This window comes from Ambystoma mexicanum, chromosome 9, assembly GCF_040938575.1.
Source record: "Ambystoma mexicanum isolate Mex_15411 chromosome 9, UKY_AmexF1_1, whole genome shotgun sequence".
NCBI lineage: Eukaryota > Metazoa > Chordata > Amphibia > Caudata > Ambystomatidae > Ambystoma > Ambystoma mexicanum.
Window position 1 is genome coordinate 1,021,124,086 of NC_090931.1, and position 22,427 is coordinate 1,021,146,512.

At 45.7% G+C, this 22,427-nt stretch overlaps 1 protein-coding gene across 9 annotated transcripts in view; it reads left to right on the plus strand.

Moving 5' to 3' along the window:
• The window catches only part of GALNT3 (polypeptide N-acetylgalactosaminyltransferase 3), a 684,564-nt gene that overhangs the window by 297,149 nt on the left and 364,988 nt on the right, over positions 1 to 22,427 (plus strand). For all 9 annotated transcript variants that reach the window (XM_069616285.1, XM_069616286.1, XM_069616289.1 and 6 more), the window contains one exon: positions 6,326 to 6,498. In XM_069616285.1, coding sequence (XP_069472386.1) covers positions 6,326 to 6,498 — 173 coding nt within the window. The remainder of the gene's footprint in view (positions 1 to 6,325; positions 6,499 to 22,427) is intronic.

Below are 22,427 nucleotides of genomic sequence, written 5' to 3' on the forward strand. Positions count from 1 at the left end.
TTCTTAGTTCTAGCTTGTTTTGCTTTTTTGCAATTTTAGGAGGCGATGGTGTCTAGTCCTTTCTTCATAGCATTGTTGTAACTTTCTAGTAGGCGCTCTGGAGGTAGGTTGTCAGGGAGAGCATTAAGGGTAGGCAGCAATATTGGTATGAGTTTGTCAGGAGTTATATATTTTTTTGACATGATTTTTTTCACTGACTTCTTTGTGGAGTGATAATGTGAAGCCAATGAGGTAGTGGTCTGTCCAGTGTTGGAGTAGTTTTGGTGATGGTGGTATCGCAGTTCAGGGTGGCGATCCAATCCAAGGTCCTACCTTTGTTGTGGGTAGGGGTAAGCACTTTTTGGATTAGGTCCTGTTGAGCAAGCATGTTGGCTATAGCTTGTGCTGGTTTGTCATCAGGATCGTTCAAACCAAGATTTAGGCCGTCTAGTAAAAGTATTTGAGAGGTTTCTTTTGTGTTGTTGGCTAGGAGGCTGGATAAATCTGCCTCGAATGAACCAATGGGGCCGGGTGGCCTATAAATTAGGTAAATGGTTAAGGTATGACAGTTGGAGATGGGCAATTTGGCTGTGAGGAGTTTGCAGGATGTGAGAGGTGATTGGGTCGAAGGTCTTAGCTCAAGATTAGTCTTTGCTATGATGGCCAGTCCGCCTCCTCTGGTGTTCGGTCTGTCCATTTTGATTATTTGATCATTTTTAGGGATGACGATTGAGAGTGCTGGGCCTGCTGCTTCGTGCAGCCATGATTCGGTAATTGCCAGGAGGTTGAGTTTGTTGTTGGATAAGGTGTCTGCTATTTCCATGGTGTGGGCCACTAATTATCTGGCGTTTATCAAGGCTCCATATAGATTAGTTGTGTTGGGTGTATCCTGGATTGTTATAGAGATGAGTTTGGGTTGGGTGGAGATATTACAGTGTGTAGTTGGGTTGGGGCATACTTTGGGGTGTTGTGCGGTAGATCTTGAGAGAGGGTTGGGTATCTTATTGTGGCAACTGGGCTCAAAGAGACTGGGTAGCCTGGCGCGGAGCCTAATGTTTCTTTCTGGGGTCGGGCAGGGTGCATTTTCTGCTGGGTACATGGTTAATGCAGCAGCAGGAATGGTGAGGTAAAATAAAGGTATGAGGAGGTATAGTAGGGTGGCCGTCTGATTTTTGCTACGGCACATTTCACAGTTTTGAGGTGGGCTGATGATGGATACCTAGAGAGGCCACTGGTGGCTGGTAGTGGGCGTATATGCTAGATGCGATATTCGGGTGATACGGCAAGTTAGGTCTAGTCCAGCATCAAGCAGTCAAACGTATGCTAGATGCAGCATTCAATTGATAGGGCAAATCAGGGCTAGTCCAGCAACAAAGTAGCAGGCAAGCATATACCAGATGCGACATTCAATTAATAGGGCAAAACAGGGCTAGTCCAGCAACAAAGTAGTAGGCAAGCATAAACTAGATGCGACATTCATGTGCTGGGGTAGCGAGGGGCTGATGCAGTTTTGAGGCGGTGGCTATGGCTAGGTACAGTATTCAGTTGTTGTGATAGTTAAGGCTGGGAGTAGCATTCATGATGTGGGTAGGCTGGGGACTAAGATCAATACTAGCAATTCCAGCAATAGGTTAATGCAGACTGGGTTTAGGAAGTTATAGCATGGGTGGGTGCTAGCAGTCCACATGCTTGTGGGCAGGTCACAAGTAAATAAAATTTCAGTTGAAGACAATATCTCACAGTAAGCAAAGAGTATTTTTAAAACATGTGCTAGTGGCCATTTGGGACTGAGTCTCGTTGGCAGTGTAGCGGCAGCCAGAGGGGATGAATGTTGGCTGTAGAAAGCTGCTGATATGAGGTGCCTTAATGTTAACGTTAAGTGTCAGAAACTGCAAAGTGGAAGTTTCTTATAGGTGGGCAGAGAATAGTCAGGGTTCAGGTGACACATTACCTTATGCCGAAGGTGTGCAAAGGTGGCAAGGTTTTGTTGTGTAGAGTTCTTGGCAGGAGGCAGAGTCAGGCATAGACAGGCTGAGACAGAAATTGGCCTTGGATCGATGGCCTTTGCATGCATGGCCTGGCATGGCCTGGCGTGCTATTGGCTGATATGAGGGCGGTGAGGGCCAATGGCAGTGGCTGGTGGTGCTGGGTGGGGAGGAGGCAGTGAATGGAACCTAGCGACTCCAGGCATCCATCTTGGAGCGGGGTGCCCTGTGCAGCCCGGTGGGGGAGCACAGTAAACAATGTGCTTTGTGGTGGTATTAGCAGCCGAGCTGTGCTAATTTTTCTGTGTGGTAGATGTGGCAGGCGTCAGCTACACATTGCAGCGCTTTTTGTAGAAAAATAAATCTGTGCAGGGGGGCACCAGATCACCAGCCCTATCCAAAGAAGCACGGGATCTGTGGCACTGGGCCGTCGCCCAAGGGAGGTTCCTGGTACCCCCATCTGGCAGGAATAAAGAACACCTTCGCCGACTCACTCAGCAGGGAGCTGCGCTCATGCCACGAGTGGGAACTGTGGCAGGATCAAGTGGATCTCCTATTCCGACGATGGGGCAATCCCCAGATTGACCTATTCGCGACGGCGACGAACGCCAAGTGCCGGAGGTTCGCCAGCAGGTTTCCCCAGCCGGGGAGCATGGGCGATGCCTTCTCATTCCCCTGGGACGGCCTATTCCTGTATGCGTTCCGCCCCTTTGCCGTTGCTGCTGCAACTCATCAGTCAACTCAGACGGTCCCGGTGCAGGATGATCTTCGTTGCACCGGCATGGCCGAGGAAGATCTGGATTCCAGACCTTCTGGACTTGTCAGCGTCCTCCCTGGTCAAACTACCGACAGATGCAGATCTTCTCACCAGGGAAGGAGGCGCCATCCTCCATCACGACCCAGGATCGCTGAACCTGCAGGCCTGGTTCCTGCAGCAATAGAGTTGAGGGTACGATATTGCAAAGGCCATAGCGTCCTCGACTTTCAAGTGCTATGGACACAAATGGAAGAGGTTCTCTGTCTGGTGCCGTGCACAGAAGATTAACCCTCTGAGGATTACGGCCCCTCAAGTCCTGCCATACCTACTGTCGCTGGCCAAGGCAGGGCTGGCGCATGCCTCTATCTGGCAGCTATCGCCCGCTACACCAGAACTCGGGGGCGGTCATCTCTGTGGTCTCATCGCCTGGTGAAGGATTTCATGAAAGGGCTGTTCCGATCATTCCCGCCGGTGAATGCTCCAGCCCCGGCGTGGGAGCTCAACGTGGTGCTGACCAGCCTCATGGGGCCACCAAGTCTCTGCATTCGGCACCGTTGAAGTTCCTGCCATGGAAGACAGCATTTCTTGTGTCCATCACCTCCGAACGACGAGTGGTAGAGATCCAGGCCCTCTCCCTTAAACCTCCATACCTGACATTCCATGAGATGAGGGTGGTGCTGAGGACGCACCCCCCCCCATTCATGCCCAAGGTGCCGTTGGACTTCCATCTCAACGAGCCCTTGTTACCTGTTTTCTTCCTGTCGCCGGCTGAGAGGACTTTGCACTCGTTGGATGTGTCTAGAGTGCTGAAGTTCTACGTGGACCGCACGAAGAGTTTTTGGAAAACATCACAGCGGCTTGTGAACTTTGGACCTGTGAACCAAGGGAAGGCCCTCTCGAAGGCTTCTATTTCCAGATGGCTCTCCGGCTGCATCATGCACTGTTACTGGTTGGCAGACGGTTGCCCAGCCGTCCGAGAGCCCATTCAACCAGAGCGATCACGGCGTTCCTGTCTGGTGTGCCCCTGCTGGACATCTTCAGGGCTGTTATATGGAGGTCGATGCACACCTTTACTAGATTCTACTGCGTCGTCCGGGATTCCAGGGAGGAATCCAGAGTCGGCCAGGCAGTGCTGTGCAAAGTGTTCGCCTGAAGGTGAGCCTGGTGAGGAGGGAAGCGATGCTTAAGGTTGAGTTGTTGAAATGCTTAATGTTGAGCCGTGCCGCCTCCCGTGGTTGTGCATGTGTGTACTGCTATATATTCTTGTATTTATGAGCAGGTCAATCCATGCCAGACCCCATGCTGGAGAAGGAACTAGTTACTGACCTGTAACTGTTGTACCCTGGTACTGCTCTGCAGTGTCCTGCATGCTGCAGCATGACTCATGAAAGGACTCCACAAATGTGACCAAATGCACTGGCTCCCGCTGCAAGCCTTTATCATCTTCAAATCCTGCTGTATCATCTACAAGGCTGTCACTATGGTATCGCCAAGCTGGCTCACTGAGAAACTTAGCATCTCTGGAGGCCTATGATCCACCAGAAGTAAGCACATGTGCAGACTTGAACTGTGCCGGTGCAGGGTGGAAAGGACCAAATGACAGGCTTTCTCTAACTGCACTCCAAAACTATGCAACTCCCCATCAATATCGCTCACTCCACCCATCTGCAGTTCAGAAAGGATCTCAAGACCCTCCTTTTTAAGAAAAGTCTCCTACCTTACTCCTAGGCCTACTCACCACCATACCCAAGAGTGGGTAATCTGCTCCCCACTGGCTCCTTGTAGCTCCTTTGCTCCCAAATTGCCCACCTTTTCCCTCCCTTGTTTTCAGCTCCCTAGATTTTCATCATCATTCACTGTGTTCTTCTGGCTATGACTGCAAAGCCCTCCATTGCTTCCCAAAGCTAGGAGTGCGCTCAATAAAAGTCCTAACGAGGATTGCAACATCTACAGGCAGGTCCAACCAGCCCAATTCTAGCAGTCTTTCCCCGGCCCAGCTCTAGCAGTGTTTCAGGTTGTACGTTTCTGCTTCCAAACATGTGCACTGAAATATGCCTGTCAAAACAGGCTTGATTTCTGCCAAAAGTATTTTACGAAACTGGAAGAGCAAAGCCATCGTAACATTTGAAGAATGGATATCGGACCTCACAAACCTTGCCCTGCCACAACATGTGCCCCGCTACAATTGACTTGCACATTGAAAGTCCAGGAGGCCTATTCAGAGATATCTGGAGATACTAGATTGACCTTGCAATTACATTAACGGATTTTTATTCCACTTTGAAATATTGTTCCACAATAAAAAATCACCAATTTTAAAGACGTTGCAGAAGATGCAATGCATTTACCTGAAAACTACATGTACCACAAGTTGACATTGTTTACCAGCGTTCAATCATAAGGCTACTTAAAGTACACCTGTGTTTTGCCAATAAAGCAGGATTGTGTCAGCACATGGGTGTCTCCAGGGTGCTGCTAACATGCTCAAAGGGCGTCTCTACCAGTGGTTTTGCTAAAATGTGCCATTGAGCTCTGAAATATGCCCACGTTCAGCAGGTCCATCCTCACATTGTAGTAATTTGAATCTGGCATGATCATGCTGAAATTGGAATGGCAGTTACGCACATTATGTTCCGTCATTGGCTCCATGAAATTAAAATGTTTGTTTCACTTTGTGCTGGGAAAAATCATGCTGCGTGTTTTCCCAGGGGAACAATGTCAGTATTGCATTGCTTCAGATAATGAGAAATGCCCCTTTAATCTAGCCCAAAGACATTTTCCCATGTCAGTTTAGCCTTGGCCCTTGAAATTGTTTGATAAAGTACTCTTCTGCCCCAATCAAATGCCAGGTAGTTCCAAATCTTCAACACCCGAACACCCATGCAATGCAGTAGCACGCCATATGTAGATGTTCGGTCTGTGTCAACCAAGCACTGGTGGCTATCAGGAGCACCCTTCGGCCCGCTGGCCATTTGTAATGAGATTTGCATGTTTGTGCCTAGATGCATAACTTACATGCTCATGTGTGATTGCATCAGTGTTGCCCTACCATCCATGGGCGCTTAGACCATTTTAATCTACAAATGCAGGCTTCCTGGTCTAAGCACTGAATAGTATGCCACTCTGCCTCATAGTGCCTGCTCTGAACAGGCTCCTATGAGGTTGAGCAGCCTGTTCTGTTCATTGCTACTGTTCAGTGGGTGGTGGGCGCAATGTCCATTGTAGACCAGCTACATTTGGGTTCACAGCAGTTGGAGAACTAGAATTCATAATGACCATGCCATCCTTCATTAAGTCTTCTTGACTGTTGACTGGTTCCACCCGTTTGCAATGTTGTGAGGGATCCTTGTTGTGATCAAACATTATATCCCTTCGCCACAAGTATACCTTATGGATGGCTTTGATCAGAAATGTTGTACTGTTACATTAAGTCTGGATCTCTGTGTATCTCTGGCTGCATTCTTTTAAGCAGCAATGTATTTCACTTCTCCACCCTCAAAGGTTGAATGTGTGGCTAATGGCAATGTAAAAAGTTTTCATTTCGGCTAAAATCTTGGAATTTCCCTGTTGCCCACGGCTAACCTGCTAAAATGTTTGTTTCTAGGTGTATTGAACAAAAGTTCAAGCGTTGCCCACCTCTTCCTACCACCAGCATCATCATTGTTTTTCACAATGAAGCATGGTCGACTCTACTTCGAACTGTTTACAGTGTTATGTATACTTCCCCTTCTATTCTTTTGAAGGAAATACTTTTAGTGGATGATGCAAGCACAGATGGTAAGAAAAACATTGCATATTTTGTATGTTAATTTTTGTTCGAGCCAGAATTCCTCTGACTTGTAAATGTTTGTATCTGTTCATAACATAACCTATAGTGGACGTGTGTAGGTTTAATTACCTACAAAAGTGTGCGAGTGCATAACCTTAAGCACGACTTCCTGAAATATTGGGCAATCTGTTGTAAATTAATTTCCTTAATCTTCCTCTACATTAAAGTATTGCAGTATTTTGCAGATGGTTGTACTAGGCAAATGGCCAGATTGACATCATCAATTAGTGGCAGACTTCTGGCATTCAGCAGTGATTTTAGTATTTGGTGGTCCCGCTTTAGACAGTTTAATCAACATGTGCAATGGTGTGTGCCGGAAAATTCACTAAAAAAGTTAAGTCACTTGTTCACATTTTGCAAACAGCATCTGTCAGAGACTAAAATGTTTTTAATAAAAGCAGTTAGCCCATGGAACCCTCCTTGCCCCCTCTAGCCCCATAAGAAATCATACACAACCTAAACTGCTTTCTATCCTTTTTAAAAAAAAAAAAATAATCATTATTTTGAATATGTCCTGTGGCATTGCCAGGAATTGCGACACGATGTGAAACGGTCCAGGCTCACAGCACAGCTATCAATTACATTTTCTTTCATCTCTCACCAGCTCTGTAGCTTTTCACTGATGAAGCAACATATAGATTTTCCCTTTTTTCTTATTCTTGTAATTAAAATAAGTGCATTGTGAATAGCCCTGGTTATATTTTTTTAATGCATTTTCACGATTTTCTACCCTCCCTCACATCCTAAGTTTTTCATTATCTGGGGCCATGGGATCTCAAGGCCACTACCGATAATTACTTCATGTTTTCTCCAATTTAACATCTTTATTAAATCCGCAAATGTCAACACTTGCAGGCCAGTGAGAGCTGCAAGAAAAAAAGTGTTTCTCTCCCATTTAAAAATGAATCTAATAGCATTTCATTTAAATTAATCCATACTTCAAAAGTAGCCACCATGGACATCTATGGCTGGGACACAGTTAATTGTAGTGTCAGCTGACATACTTTTCAGGTGCCCAATTGATGGGGGCTCCCTTCAGCCTAAGACCGGTATCCCAATGAATTTCTGGTTTGCTAGGCATAGCTTCAGCCCTGCTAGTAATCTTTGCTCCCAGTAATTTTGTACATTTTGATTGTTCTTCAATGAGCTGATATGTCACATACCTTCACAACAGTGTATTTCTGGTTAAGGTCTGAGGGTGCATAGTTTAAGTCAGTAGAAAGGCAGGCCACAGTTTGGCAAGCAAGAATCCGGAGAAGGAAACTGGGCATTATTATGAGTTTGGTCCTGCAGGCAATGCCATTACCTTTATTTTCAAATTAAGAGTTTGGCGGATTTACCCCTGGCGGAATTACAGAGTGGTAATTCCACCGATTTATTTGGAGTTAAAATGGAGGAGCTATCACCAGCTCCTCCACTTAAACTCCAATAATCTGTGGAATTGCCACTCAGTAATTCTGACGGTGGTAATTCTGCCAAAAATCCCCAATGGGGTCCATAACATGGGGATTTGCACCGCCTAGCACCAATTGTAATCGCATGGGGCCAAGTGGCGGTACCAGTAATTCTGTTTGGCAGTAATATAGTGGATTTGCGGCCAAACTCTTAATGAGGCCCTCTGTCGATTTGCTTTAAGGGTTCTTAAGTATCTCAAAACCCTAATCTATCCCAAATATGCTGAACTCTTCCCTACAGAAAAGAAGTCTAAAGGGTGCTTGTTAGGATGTCCTGCAAATTAACGTCAGCCCGTCATACAGTGAGTTCTGTCCCTACACTATAATGTCTCTGCCCCAACCAAAGGCATGGTGACTGGCGTCTGACCCCCACCGTGATGCCTCCTGATTACAGGCAGAAAAGGGCTCCCTGCCCTTTGACAGTTTTCTAGTCAGAACAGCAAGTCTCTTGATAATCGCCCCCACTCTTCAGGTTGTATTATAATCTCATAAGTCTCTTCCTCGTTAATATGTATCAGATACTTTGTCTCAGTCTCTGGTCTATGAATTTCTGATTAGTTAGTCCCTACCATGCATTGTCCATGAATTCCCCACCCAGTAATTTTGTTTGAGACTCTCCAATGATGGTTATCCTTTTCAGGGGTTTTGTATTTCTCAGCCCAACTTGGACTCTGGTTTCTCTTGGGGTTTGGTGTCTCTTACCTTGCTCAAGGGGTGCGAGAGGGGCTTTGGATTTGCTTAGTCTGCTCTGGGTTTTGGTTGCTCTGGGCCGGATATGGGAGTTTGGTTACCCTTACCCCACCCTTGGGTACGGTTGCTCTCACCCTGCCCAGGGGTATGGTTTTGTGTTACTTTTGTGCTAGGGACTATTCTGGCCTACCTTTGGCTATGGCTTCTCTCACCCTGGGTTTGGTGTCACTCTGTCTTGGGGGCCTTTTTGCAGAGCATACAGATAAATAGATGTACCCTTGCTAGTGAACAATACTCAAGGTAATAATTGTGGTGGATCAGCAAGTATTAAAGCTGGTCCAAAAACTTGTTTTAGTAAAGTGGTTGGTTGCTAAATAGCAGATCCAATCGGGGGGTCAAAGACATGTACAAACCATTCACTGTGTTCTGAAATGCATAAATGCAAAAAACAGACTTATTTTCTCATACGGACTAACACATAGTGCATAGATTTTTAAAAAAAGTGCTGTAGAGTACAGCATACATGTTCAAAAACAATACTAGTTCATAATGACATCACTTAACAGAAGACAAATGTAATATATACAACCAAATAAACATAAAATCCTGTATGATTAGTATACAGATAGGTTTAAATAATATAATTATTGTTTAACAATATACATGCTGATATAGGTGAGTAAGTGTTTTTCTAAATAAATCCAAAGTAAACGGCTTGAGAGAGACAGGAGGGACTAAATGGCTTCCCAAATCTCATTAAATTTCCTAATTTATGGGTAATTCCTTTTTATCGTTAATATTTCTTCCAATTATGACAATAAACGTTCCAGGGTCTTGGGGGAAAACAAGATATCTTTTAGGCCAACGTGGCAGAGACTGAAGGTACAGAATCTCGTACAAAAAGGAAACAAACAAACAAACAAGTGTTCCCACTTCGAATCATGTTTCGGCGGATTTGCATCAAATTGCGTCCACCTTCATCAGGGCTCCGTAGGGGCGACCCTGTAATGTATATAGAGAGAACTCCAGTGAGTATAATTGTGAGGTGCCAATACTCAGTAGAGCATAGTAAAGCATAAAACACATTCTCAAAACACCGTGCTGGCAGTTTACCTGCCGGTGCTTTAGATCCCAAGTACTCGGTTCTGAATCACAGAGGGGCCAGGGGCTGAGCATTAGGTTATCTTCTGGTTTGGTCCTGCTGGGAGATGTGGACCCTTGCAGTGGAGGATAGGCTCTACATCATGGTGCTGTGTAGAGGGTAAAAGCAGAGAGACTGGGTAGTACATGAGAAACGGGTGCCTAGACCACATTGTTTGTGGTGGAGAAACTTGAAGGCAGTGCATAGACAGGAAATTAAATTTCGCAGTAATGCTACAAGAATATATTTAAAGACGAAAAGGCGGGGTACCTGCTGAACAAGTAAGAATGATTCACTGCAGGGATAGAGGGTTGGACATGATAGTGAAATTATTCCTCTTTACTTCGAAACAGCCAACAGATTGCTGTAATCGGTTCCTGGAAAGGTCAAGGTAACTAGGGAGTGGAAAAGAAGGAAAAGAGAGGAAAACATGAATGAACCGGGCAGTCAATGTAAGCCTATAGTAATCTGGCTGCAAAACATACATCTGTGATTGTAGAGAGTGACACTTAAAGAGGTGGTACGGGAGAAGAGATATAAAGAACTCCGTGAGGGTACACTGTCAAGAGATTAGTGTGGACATGTGTAGATGGCACAAATAGCATTAGTAGTGTGTCGAGTAAGAAGTAGGCCACCATACAAATAGACACTTACCACGCGGTGCCGTCATATAGTTTGTGGCAAGAAAAATCTTTTAGTTAATTCGTGTTATAGTGACCCCTGGTGTGCATTAGATTTCATCTGCAAGCGTATCACGGAGGCGGGTGGAATACCTTTCGTAGGATGAGCACCCGTGTATGTCTCCACGTCAGGTAGCGTGCTGGCTAGCTGCGGTGGACTGCTGCTAAGCGTACTCAGGACGACCATGAGCGCTGGGAGCCAGGGTCTAAATGACTGCGTTCTTAGCAAACGCGCATGTGTGGAGCGGGTAGCTGCAGTGCGCGGGCCAATCCCAATCCGGTGAGACCATGAAGTGCTGTGTGGTCAGAGTGCGGCCGCGCGCTTTTTTCGTCTGATTGTTTAATCAATCGCCATAGCACGGTCCGGTGCTCATCCCACATGTCGGGTAGGTATGGATCAGCAGAAAGAAATCTTGTACACATATATATGTATCTAAGTATGACCTAGATTGTGGAGTGCGCACGTGATGCCCAATCGGATGATTGGGAATGACAATTGATTTTTAGCTCCAATGCGCGGGCCAATCCCGTGAGACCAGGGCGTGCTGTGCGGTCAGAGTGTGGACGCGTGCTTTTCGGTCTGATTGTTTAGTCAATCGCCATGGCGACCCGTACAAAGCACAGGTCTGCAGCCTTTGAAACGCTGCATGTGGAGTGGGTCCGGTGCTCATCCCACGTATCGGGTAGGTACGGATCAGCGGGGGCCTTTTTGACCTTTGCCCCCCACTATTGAGTTATTTTCTTAATTTTTATCGGGTTCAGTCAGGGTTTAGACCTGGCCGGGGTACCAAGAGTGACCTTGTGCAAGCTGTGCGATGACCTGGCATAGATGGCAGACCTTGGTGAAGTGGGTGGCATGGTTTTGTTCGATCTTTCAGCCACCTTCGACATGCTGATCATACTTTATTAGCCTGCCTAGCCATGGCAGGTCGCTCAGGCACTGTTTGTCTGGTTTCATCCTTTCTGTCTGATCTCACATTTTTTCTCGCCCTCCCTTTTCGTCATGTTCTGAACTCACTCGTGTGGCATCCCTCAAAGTTCTGCCTGGTCGCCAACTCTGTTTAATATTTAAACCCAGCCTCTTGTCAGCCTTATCCATTCCTACGGCTTCCAGTGCTACTCCTACGCAGATGACACTCCGATTATTGTCCAGCTTAATCGGAGGGATCAGAGTTATTCATTTCAATTTAGGGTTTGACTGGAGGCGGCTGGGTGTTGGATGGGTGACAACTGGCTGAAGCTGAATGGTAAAATCTCTAAGTGAGCTTGAAAGGTCCTCTTTTATCGGGGGCTGTGTGTATGAGGACAAAATACTGGTCATATGTACACAAATTCCACTGTACAGCTACCCTCCTTCACATGCACCAGGTGTAACAGACCACACATACTGGGAGAATGGTCTTAGTCAAATAGAACATAACAATTCATATTTTAATCATTATTTTTCACCAAAAAACAAAATGTTTCTAAAAACCTAAAAACACAAATTCATATGTACTAATAATAAATGGATTTTCAAAACATAGTTTATCAACGACCATATTAAATATCTATACTGAAAATCTATGAAATAAGTCATCACAGTCAAGTAAAATTGCTACAGGGACAAGATGACAAACTACTATTAACAACATATGTCAGCCACTGTAATTTGAAGTGTCCGTGTAGGTAAAAGTGGGGGCCCATAACTTTTTTTCCTTGAACCAGAAAACCACAAACTGTGCCTCTGCAGCCATCCAATATAGCCTGAAGTTAGATGCAGCGGACCATCCCCTGTCGCATGGTCGAGTCAGCGTTTCCATTTCAACCGTACAGCGGCAGAATGCCATACGAATCGGCACATTTCACGGTCTAATCCTTGGGAAAACACCCTCCCAAGTGGGAGGTTTAAAAACAAATAGAGGAGCTTGGGGAGTATTGACACTTTGATAAGCGCTATTCTTCCGGTGATTGTGATGGGTAGGTGAGTCCAGTGTGCAAGTTTAGTTTGAAGTAGCGTCATATACGATGTGTAGTTGTGATCATGTAAAGAGGAGCAGTCACCCCCAAATATCAAGCCCATCTAAACCCTTGAAGATCCTGAGGCTGGTTGGTGTGCCGGTGAGGGGAGAAGAGCTCTGATTTGGTGCAGTTTACTCATAGAGCCCATTATGCCAAACATCTCAGACTTTGGGGAAATTTCAGGCCTAAGTGTTTCTGGGGGTTGCAAATGTACAGCAGGGCGTCATCTGCGTACAGGGAGATTATCTGTGGGTCCCCCACCATTCTAATCACCCGGTGTTTGTGTCTGAGGCAATTCATGTCCACCAGTGGTTCAATGACAATAGCAAATATCAGGGGGGGCAAGGGGCACCCCTGGCGAGTGCCTCGATCTTAAACTGTGGAGAGAGCAGACCATTAGTATTAACTCGGGCCAACAGTGATGCATAAAGAAGGGAGAGAGCGTCTAGAAATCCACAGCCAAAGCCGCATCCAGACAGTGCAGCGTACGTGAACTGCCAGGAAACCGAGTCAAATGTCTTTTGGATATCCAGGGTGGCAGCCACGGCTTGGGCCCCAGAATCTATTTGTGTTTGGATGTTGAATAGGCGTCTTATGTTTAGCGTTGTGTACTTGCCTGGGATAAATCCCGATTGATCCAGATGAATGATATGTGATATGATTGGCATTAGCCGGGTGGCAAGGATTTTGGCAAACACTTTCACGTTGGTGTTTAATTAGGGAGAGGGGGTGGTAGGATCTACATTGGTCTGCAGGTTTCACTGGTTTCAATAGGACCAGAACGACTACCTCCCACATGGTGACAGAGTGAACAGTACTGAATTGATTCCTGCCATACATTTAAAAGGTGGGGGCTAACATATCTTTGTACCGTTTTTATATAGTTCTGCCACGAGGCCATCAGAGCCTGGTGCCTTCACAGTGGGTAATTGGTCTATAGCGTGAATATCAGCAAGGGAAACCGGAAGGTTCAGTTGATCCCCTAGCCTTGCAGGAAAGTTGACTAACCGACAGTGTTGAGAAACGATTCTTTCTCCTCCACCGTGCATGAGTTCTTATTGGTGTATAGATCGGTGTAGAGGTTAGCAAATACCTCATTCATGGCAGTGGGAATGTATGCTATGTTACCGGAAGCAGGGATACCACCGGTGCCATTTTCATAGCAGACCATCTGAGCCAATAGTTTGCCTGGTCTATCTCCCTCACCATACTATCTAGCCACCATTGGGGCATCAAAGTACTTCACCTCACGCTCAGTACTTGCCCTAAATGAGTCGATCTCTTCAATTTGTGTTAGTGTGGCTGAAGGGGGGGTCAGTTGACAGACCACGTTCCAGTTCTCCAAGTTTATCTTCACACTGCCGTATATTGTGTTGGATAGTTTTAAGTACTCTGAACTCAGAACACAATGCTGTTCCCCCAATATGGACTTGAAACGTTTCCCATAGTCTATCAGGTGAAGACACAGAAACCATATTTTCCTCAAAAAATAGTCATACTTGTTCATCTATGATAGATGCAAACACAGCGTCCTGCAGAGCCAATGATTTTAATCTCCAGGTATTCTGTGGTCTAGACAGTGATGGTAGTGTTGGAGAGATGAAGACCGGGGCGTGATCTGAGTAGGTGTGAGGCAGCATATATGCTTCTAAGACACCTCCGAGGAGCGTCTACAAAATGAGCCACAAGTCGATTCGGGAGGAGGAATCATGAACCGACAAGTAAAAACGAGTAACGCTGTTCCCCTGCATGTAATGTCCTCCAAGCATCTACACTTTTGTGACTGCATGCCCTTCTTTATAGTGATAGCTGCGCACGTAAGGGCCCTCTGGATCTATCCAAGTGTGGGACTAGGATGGTGTTAAAATCTCCGCCCAATAGCACAGGAACAAATGGGTACCGGTCAAGTTCATCAATCACCTCTTTGTAGAATTGGGGGTCATCTACGTTGGGGCTGTATACATTCATTAGTACCAGCTCCCTCCCCGCAAGAGACCCGTACACTAGGACATAACTACCCAAAGGGTCTAACATTTGCGTATTTACACTGAAATGGAAGGTACTTATACACCAGGGTCATGACACCTCTAGATTGCGAAGAGTAAGTTGTGTAAAAGAGTTGTTGCCTCAGTTTTTAGCAAACCCCTCGCAGTTTGTGGAGATAGCATGAGTCTCCTGCAGGAAAAGGATTTTGGTCTTGTGTCCATCTACATAAAGCTGCATCTTACGATGCTTAATTGGGTTGCCCAGGCCATGTACATTCTAACTAAGGAGGGTCAACTCTTCCATCCCAATGCGTATCATCTATTAGCATTGCCCCGATACCTTGAACCAACCTGCATAGCGATTGTGTTCTGCGTATTGGCCACTTCTTACTGGCCCATGTGTATAGTGAGTAACAAGTGATTTTGACATTTATAAGACAACCCCAACTTCTCCCCTATCCCCACATGCACTGCCCCCTGAACAGGGGCAATGTTACCCCGTAAGTAACACCCACAACTATAAATGCAACATTGCTTTGGGAGGCTGATGCACGGGCTCACCCCGGCCGTCTCCAGACTTAGTACCAGTAGAAATAAAAATGGATATGTACCAGCAAGCTATTGATCAATACATTTCGAATTGGTGGTGTGACCCTGTCTGTCACACAGCAGTCAATTAGAAGGAATACATAGAAGTGGTTAGGACGGTGGTGTAGTATTAGTACAGGGTGTTAAGTTTAGCTATTAAGCAGGATCTGCAAAAGTGCCAGGCCTGATGTGGATAGTCCCCATAGACTGGTACAGTAGTTGAGTTACATAGTTCGGTACTAAGGAGTCTAAGGATTCATCCAAAAATGTCATAGTTTCATCCGGTATAGTGAAGGTTTTGTTGCTCCATTCAATCCACAATTTGGCAGAGTACAGCATAGTGTATTTTATGTTCTCGCGTTGACGCTTTAACACAGGAAAGGACTTCCTCTCCTGCTGGACGGCCACTGAGAAATCCAGATATATTTGCATCTTAGTAGAGCCCAGAATAAGGTTGCCTTGATCCCGTGCCGCCCAAAGAATTGCATTGCAGTCACAGTAATTGAGTATACAGCGATAATGGGCCGCGGGGGGGCTCCGGGTTTGGGTTTAAGAGCTGGGGATCTGTGGGTCTGTTCAACTGCAAATTGCAGTGACAAATGTGGGGTTCCCCAGGAATGGCGGTAGGTTGCATTCTGTCCGTTGTTCTAGGATGGATTCGGAACTGCTCTCTGGGACTCCAATAATGCAGATATTGTTGCAGCGAGAGCGAGATTCCAGATCGTTGTTCTTCTCCACCTGGAGTACCCGCCTGGAAAGTGTAGCTAGCTCAGCCCCTTAGTCTCAGGAGGATAGCTCAGGGGCAATGTGCTCGCCTTGGAATTAAGATGACGCAGAGCAACACAGGTTCGATGCCCGGGTCCGTGCTTAGAAACCTGTGGTTATTAAGCGCGTTATAAATATCATATCATATGGATGACATGCCATCTTTCACTGTTCCCATCCTTGGCTCGGCTTCAGACAGGCATATATCAGTTTTATCAATGCGTGTTTTGAGTCAATGGTGCTGGTCATGTCATTCAGCTTGTTTTGGACCTTAGCAAACCCTTCCTGCATGCACGCCATCATGCGCTAGTTCTCGGTAAGTTCCATCATGACAGGTTCCGGATCCGCAATGGCAGATGCTCAGTCCAAGGTGGAGGATTTAGACGCAGCCGTAGTACAGTGGCTCATTGATTGCTGGTTTTGGACCCTCCTTGGTCATCCTGTGTGGTAAAGCAGTGTTTGTAGGGCAGTGGAGGGTGGTAACCCCAGGGTAACAGGCTCCTCAGTCAGCAAACTTCCACTATGCAATATGTACCTCGTGATATAGTGTGACAGCCGGGTGGCAGCCAGGCGAGGCACTGAATAGAAGATCGGAGGGTCAGAATGGTTGGCCACCTGGCAATCCCTGTTGTGTATACAAGTTGCACAGGGTAGCTTCAGTGTGGGTGTTTGGATCTTTCAGGTCAGGATACCTGAAGTGTGGTCCGGGAGCAGAAAACATGGGAGGGAGTGATCACAGTCAGGGCCTGGCTGCAGGAGGTGCAGTACAGACACCCCATCCCACCACAACCGAAGGGGCTCCCAAGGAGGTATGTCCACTCCTGCACTCCAGGCAGACTCAATTGTGTTTATGGCCTTTCCAGGACAGGCTATAGCTGGCAGCCCATGGGCACCGCTGGGCAGAATGTGAGGTGATATCTGCAGGCTTCTGGTATTCTTTTAATGTCTAGATATTGGGGTGCCCCAGATTGAAGCTGGCCTTGAAGTAGGCGTGTGGAAGGATAGGGCAGCTTTAAATAGGGCACCAGGGCTTTTCAGATTAGGATACCTGAAGGGAGTGCAGGGAACTGATCACATGGAAGGGCACGGCATCAGATAGGTTTTATCTCGCTAGAGCAGTGGTACGGCCTCTCACTGTCTCGCCCCAGCCAGAGTAGACCAAGGTGTGTCCGCTCCAGCTCTCAATGCATTGTTGCATATAGGAAAGGAGTAGTGTAGGCTCTGGGAGAGAGACTACAGTGCCATGACTTCAGGTGATCCCGCCCAAGGAGCATGACCGGGAAGGGTCACCGCCTTCAGGTCCCCACCTCGGGCATGAAACGTGGTCATCTCTCACGCCACAAGGCAGGCAAAATCCAGCAGGGTGGCCCCTTGGCTGTGGGATGTTTTAACCCACTCTGCTCTGCCCTGCGGCATCACTGTGTGCGGGTGGCACCAGAATCATCAAAATGGCAGCGAACATCCCATGCCCTTCAAAACGTAAGGAAATTGCGCTCTACCAAGCACAAAAAGATGGCTGCCAAATCTACCATGCATGTTGTCAGTGGTGGAATGGAGACCGCACTTCTGAAACATGTAATTGGGCTGCCCAACATGTAAAAATGGAGCACAGAGGAAAAGCAGTGTTTGCTGAAAGAAATCCGAAATCTTCCAGTTAAATCTTTTTCTTGGTTGCTGAAAATACAAAATGCTGGTGCTAAACACCCGCAAACATCCAATCTTCTTGCAGGGTGTCACATTTTACTGAAGTCAAGAAAGCATTATGGAATTGCAATAACCTGGAAAGCTGAATTGGTCCCAAAAAAACATCCACAGCCAGTTTCCTGCCTGTGAAAGCTGTCAGAATCTGGGCGCAGTACCAGCGGCTGCCTGAAGGACTATTTTAAAAGCCTGTTTTAAAACTGTAAACTTGTACCATTAAGATCTAATGTCTAAAATCTAAGTGACCTGTCATCAAGAGTAATATATGTTGTCACTATTTAAACTTCATGGTTCAGAGCCTGGAATCAGTGTTCTAGATGTTTGTTTTAAAATTGCAAGTTTATTTTCAACAAAGAAAAATGTCACAAAGTGACTTTTAAAGTAAGCCTGATTCAAGCCAAAACTACAAACAATTTCCCCCACTGGGCAAGTCACCTCCCTTCTGCTCTCTGGGCCAGGAACTGACATTCAAGTGTTAATTAAGAGGGGAAGGGGCACTGGGGCTGCTCTGAGAAGAGCACAATGGTCTTCCTCCCAGGCATGGAGATGCTAATCAGGAAGGATTGTAAAGGGCATCTGCCAGAAGGAAGTGGGCAGAGATTGCTGCTGAAGCTGCAGGAAGGAAAAGGAGGCGGGGACAGACAATTTTGTTAATTCACAATGGACAAAAAGCAGATTTCTAATAAGACTGATAATTTACTGTGGACAATTGTAAAAAATGTATAAACCCCGGACTTCTGAACCAAAATATTTGCTGCACCTTTTAAGAGGAGCCAGAACTCTGTGCTATGTTCTGGGAAATAATGGTACAAATTGTGGTTTTATACCAAATGCATCTCTGTCAGAAGCAACACACTTATGCCCATATACAGTGCACACATGTGTACCAATTTTGGACAAACTAGAGATTGTGTCCCGGACAAAAAGTGCGAAATTCTGTCAAATCCAGACGCAAGATCCTACCGCGATGGGACTTGGAAGAGCACTTGCTCCACAAAAGATGTGAACTAGATATGCTATTGTTATAACGTTTGTAAAATTGTAATTATGTATTATATGAAAAGTAGATTTCATGTTCAAAACCCAAGGGGAGGATTCCCTGACTCATAAAACCACATCATCATGGTGATACTGTTTTCTCCTCCAGTCAAGGGAGAGGAAAGATTCTAACCTATAGCCAACCTAGGGGGCGCACTTGGGATAATCCAGCATGCATACACACCCATTTATAAAATACATAAATAGAGACAGCTGAGGACTTAGAGAGACACACCATCACCCACCAACCGATTGCTGGCGGAGCACTTTGCAAGAGAACTATCCAGATTCCAGACTCCAGAAACTTGGCAAGCAGAAAGGCCCATTTCCATAGCTGAACCACTCTCAGCTAGGCCTTGAAAATTCCAGAAACCAGAATTTACCCCAGACCTCTAAGGGGAACCAAAAAAACAGCTTGGCTGTGCTGTACTGCTTTCCTGCTAAGAATTATTGCCAGAATCCAAAGACCCAACCCAGTAGAGCCATGCTGTGACCAGATAGCTGTGAACTAGAGCCATTGCCGATCCAGTCCAGTCCTACCGTGCGGTGACCAGAGCACCTTGCTGATTGCAGACCAGAGCACCTTCCTGTTCAGTCCGCTGTGCCTAGCAGAATTCCTCTCCAGAAATCTTGACTGACCTGGATCCCGGACGGTTCTGTCCACACCTATATAGTGAGTATCCTTAGTATAGGACTGTCACTAGCCATGTACTGTCCATAGTCATCCCAATCCAAACCCATCCTCTATTATATCCAGAACAGCATTGTTTGAATATTTTTGAACTGCCTGAACTCTCTATCTCATCCCTATTATCTTCTGTACTAGTAGTGTTAAACCGATCTTTGCGCCGATATACATTTTTCTGAAGAAGGTGAGCGTCTCGGCAAAAAACCTGATCCAGAGACGTCCTGGGCTGGTGGCTGTGCTGTCGTGTAGTTTGCATCTTCATAGTCCATCCCTAGTATAAAGAAATCCTGTTTGTCTTTTTAAAAGCGCATCTTTGTTTTACAATTTGCCTCTATCTGAAAAAAAAACAACCTCCACGAAAACGTCCATAACTTCTTCAATTTTCATGCTAGAAACGAAATTTGTGTCTGCTTGTAGCTAACATCTTAAGCTTTCCAGAGAACCCAAAACCACATCTCATTCGATTACTGCGTGCAGAAAAGTTTGCTGCGAATTTTCGTTTGGGCAAAATCTATAAAAAAAATAATTAAAAAAAAGATATTGCACCCAAACTCAAAATTAAGTTTTCTCATTGCTTATTGCTCTCAAATCATTGCTAGTGTTTGTCTACAACCATATAAAGTGGCTCCCATTAGTATTTCAACAATTTCAGTGATTTAGCCCATATTTAGTGTTTTACCTATTCCATTCAAAGCCAACTTTAAAACCATTTTGTCAGTTTGCCAATTAGTTCTATTTCTCTCTTGTGTTTGCTGGGGGGGAATTTGAGATTGATATATTTGCTTGAATTCTGCATTCCTGAAACCTGTTCCCTCCCCTCCTATCTCTCTACATTGCATATTGGGGGGGGGGGGTTGAGGGGTGAGCACGGGGAAATAGTAAGCACACTGATATTTGATTTGAATGTACACCCAAAGATATTTCTGTGCTGCATTGTTTGTGCTCATTAGTACTCCTTATGATTAAAGAGATAAAGAGATTGTTTAGTGTGACATCACCCCATTGGTGATTATTGCATAACCATTAAAAATAGTGTGATTATCTTTTGAAATATCTAAATAAATATTGTAACTTTGCAAACCAGCCTGATTCCTTAGTTCGGTTTGAATAGGGGGGGGGTTTAAAGAGAGGGGCGTGATATAAGTGGTACATCGTTCAGAATAAAAGAACTTTTAGACACAAATAAGGGTTTCAGTTGTGCATTCCACGCTGGGCATTGACTTGGGTGAAGTGCTGGATTGAAATCACTTAGAAGATGATTCGGCTCAAAGTGCCGCTGCAGACGGGAGAAAAGCACCACTCCAAGGAGAGAGCATCGATTTCACCCCGCTCCTGGTGGTGCATGTCACAGGCTCCAGCCTGTGCCCGCCGCAACAGTACCTGCAGGCAGGCGGCCAGGTGTTGCAGCCCTCCAGGTGGCCATCGTCCCTCACCGGGCACAGAAAGGCACGGCCGTCCAATCTCAGGCACCCACAAGCGTAGCGAGGTCGGGAGAGAACCCCCATGGTAGTACAGCACTTGTAGACCCCTTCAGTAGCGTTGTTCCAAATTGGCAGCAGTTGGAATTGCATTTATCCAGCCGAAAACAGCACCGGGTGTGGAAGCTCTAGGAGAGATCCTCCTCAGTGTTCAACAGTGCCCCCCCTAAAGTTTTATTTCTGTATTTTAGTTTTAAATGCACTCTGCACACAGCCTTCCATGTGCTGAAGAAAATTTGAAATGGTACAAAAATCCAAACTGCCTCTGAGGTTACATATGCAGAATTCAAAATGAGCCAGCCAGGGGCCTGTGACGTTACAGGTTATCCTCCCTCACTTGTCCGCCCCCAGGGTCGGGATCCAAAAGCGATGGCCCTTCCCTGGCCACCTGAGTTCAGCATCCCCGGTGATTAGGTTGTGAAACACTCCCTGGTTGTTCACACCTTGTTTTCTCGTTTTCCTCCAATTAATCTTGCCCTTTGGAATGTGTGTACCCTCTGTAAAAAATCCCATTCTGTCTTGTATATTTTTTGACATCTTAGTCTTCATTTTTTGTGTGTTCCTGAGACTGTTTTCTTTTTTCAATACCGCTACTCCTGCTTCCCTCTACATCTTTTTTACACCCACCCCGTCCCTCTGGCCATGGAGATGGGACTGGTATACTTTACCATTCTTCCTTTGTTCGTGCTCCAGTGTCTGCCTCTTCCTTCTTTTTCCTCATTTGAATTTTCCTTTTTTACCTTTATTAAACTTCATGCTTTTACTTTTTTGCGTGTCTGTTGTCCTGGTCCTATTGGCACCTTTTGTGATGACTTGGATGCTCTTCTCTGTTGTGTTTTGCCTTTCTCTACTATTCTCTTGGGTGACTTCAACCTTCATCTGTCTTCTACATTTGCTTCTATTCCTTTTCTTTTGACTCTTGATTTTTATCATCTTTTACCTATCTCTACTCCTTTTCATGTCTCTGGATCTTGTTGTGATCTTATTTTTTCCTCTCTATTATCCATGTCCTCTTTCTCGGCTGTTCCAAACTCTTCCTGGTATCATCACCTCTTTGTTTCTAGTCTTCCATCTCCCTCCCTGCCTGCTACATCTGGTTCTTCTTGTTCTCCAACATATTCTTGATATGATATTCATACCTTTAACACACCTCTATTTGTCTCTAATTGTCCTTCTGGTCTTCCCACCCCCCCATCATTTTGTGTTCTTTCTGGCAATGATGTGGCTTCTATTTTTTCTTCTTTCCTCATTGCTTGATTCTTTGCATCCTGTGTCTTCCTTTTCACCTTTGCGGAAACCACCGCAACAGTGGGTTATGCCACAGCTCCGCACCATGTGATGTGCACTTTGCCAAGTCGATGGTGTAAATCCCACTCCGACTCATATTGTGCCTCTTTTTTTTCATATTGTGCACTATATGATGAGGCGCTTCTCTCAGCCATTTGTTAATTTTACTGTGATCTTCTTTTTTTTCAATCTTCTCCTCCTATGCGTCTCTTTTGCGCTGATCTTTCCCCATCTCTTGATCACTCTTCACTCTCTGCTTCTGATTTTGCTTCTAATTTCGCTTCAGAATGGCCACTCTTCAGTGTTATTGTTCCTTCTACTTCTCTTCCTTTTGTTCTCCGCTTTTGGTTCTGTAATCTTTTTCTCTGGTTTCTATTTCTG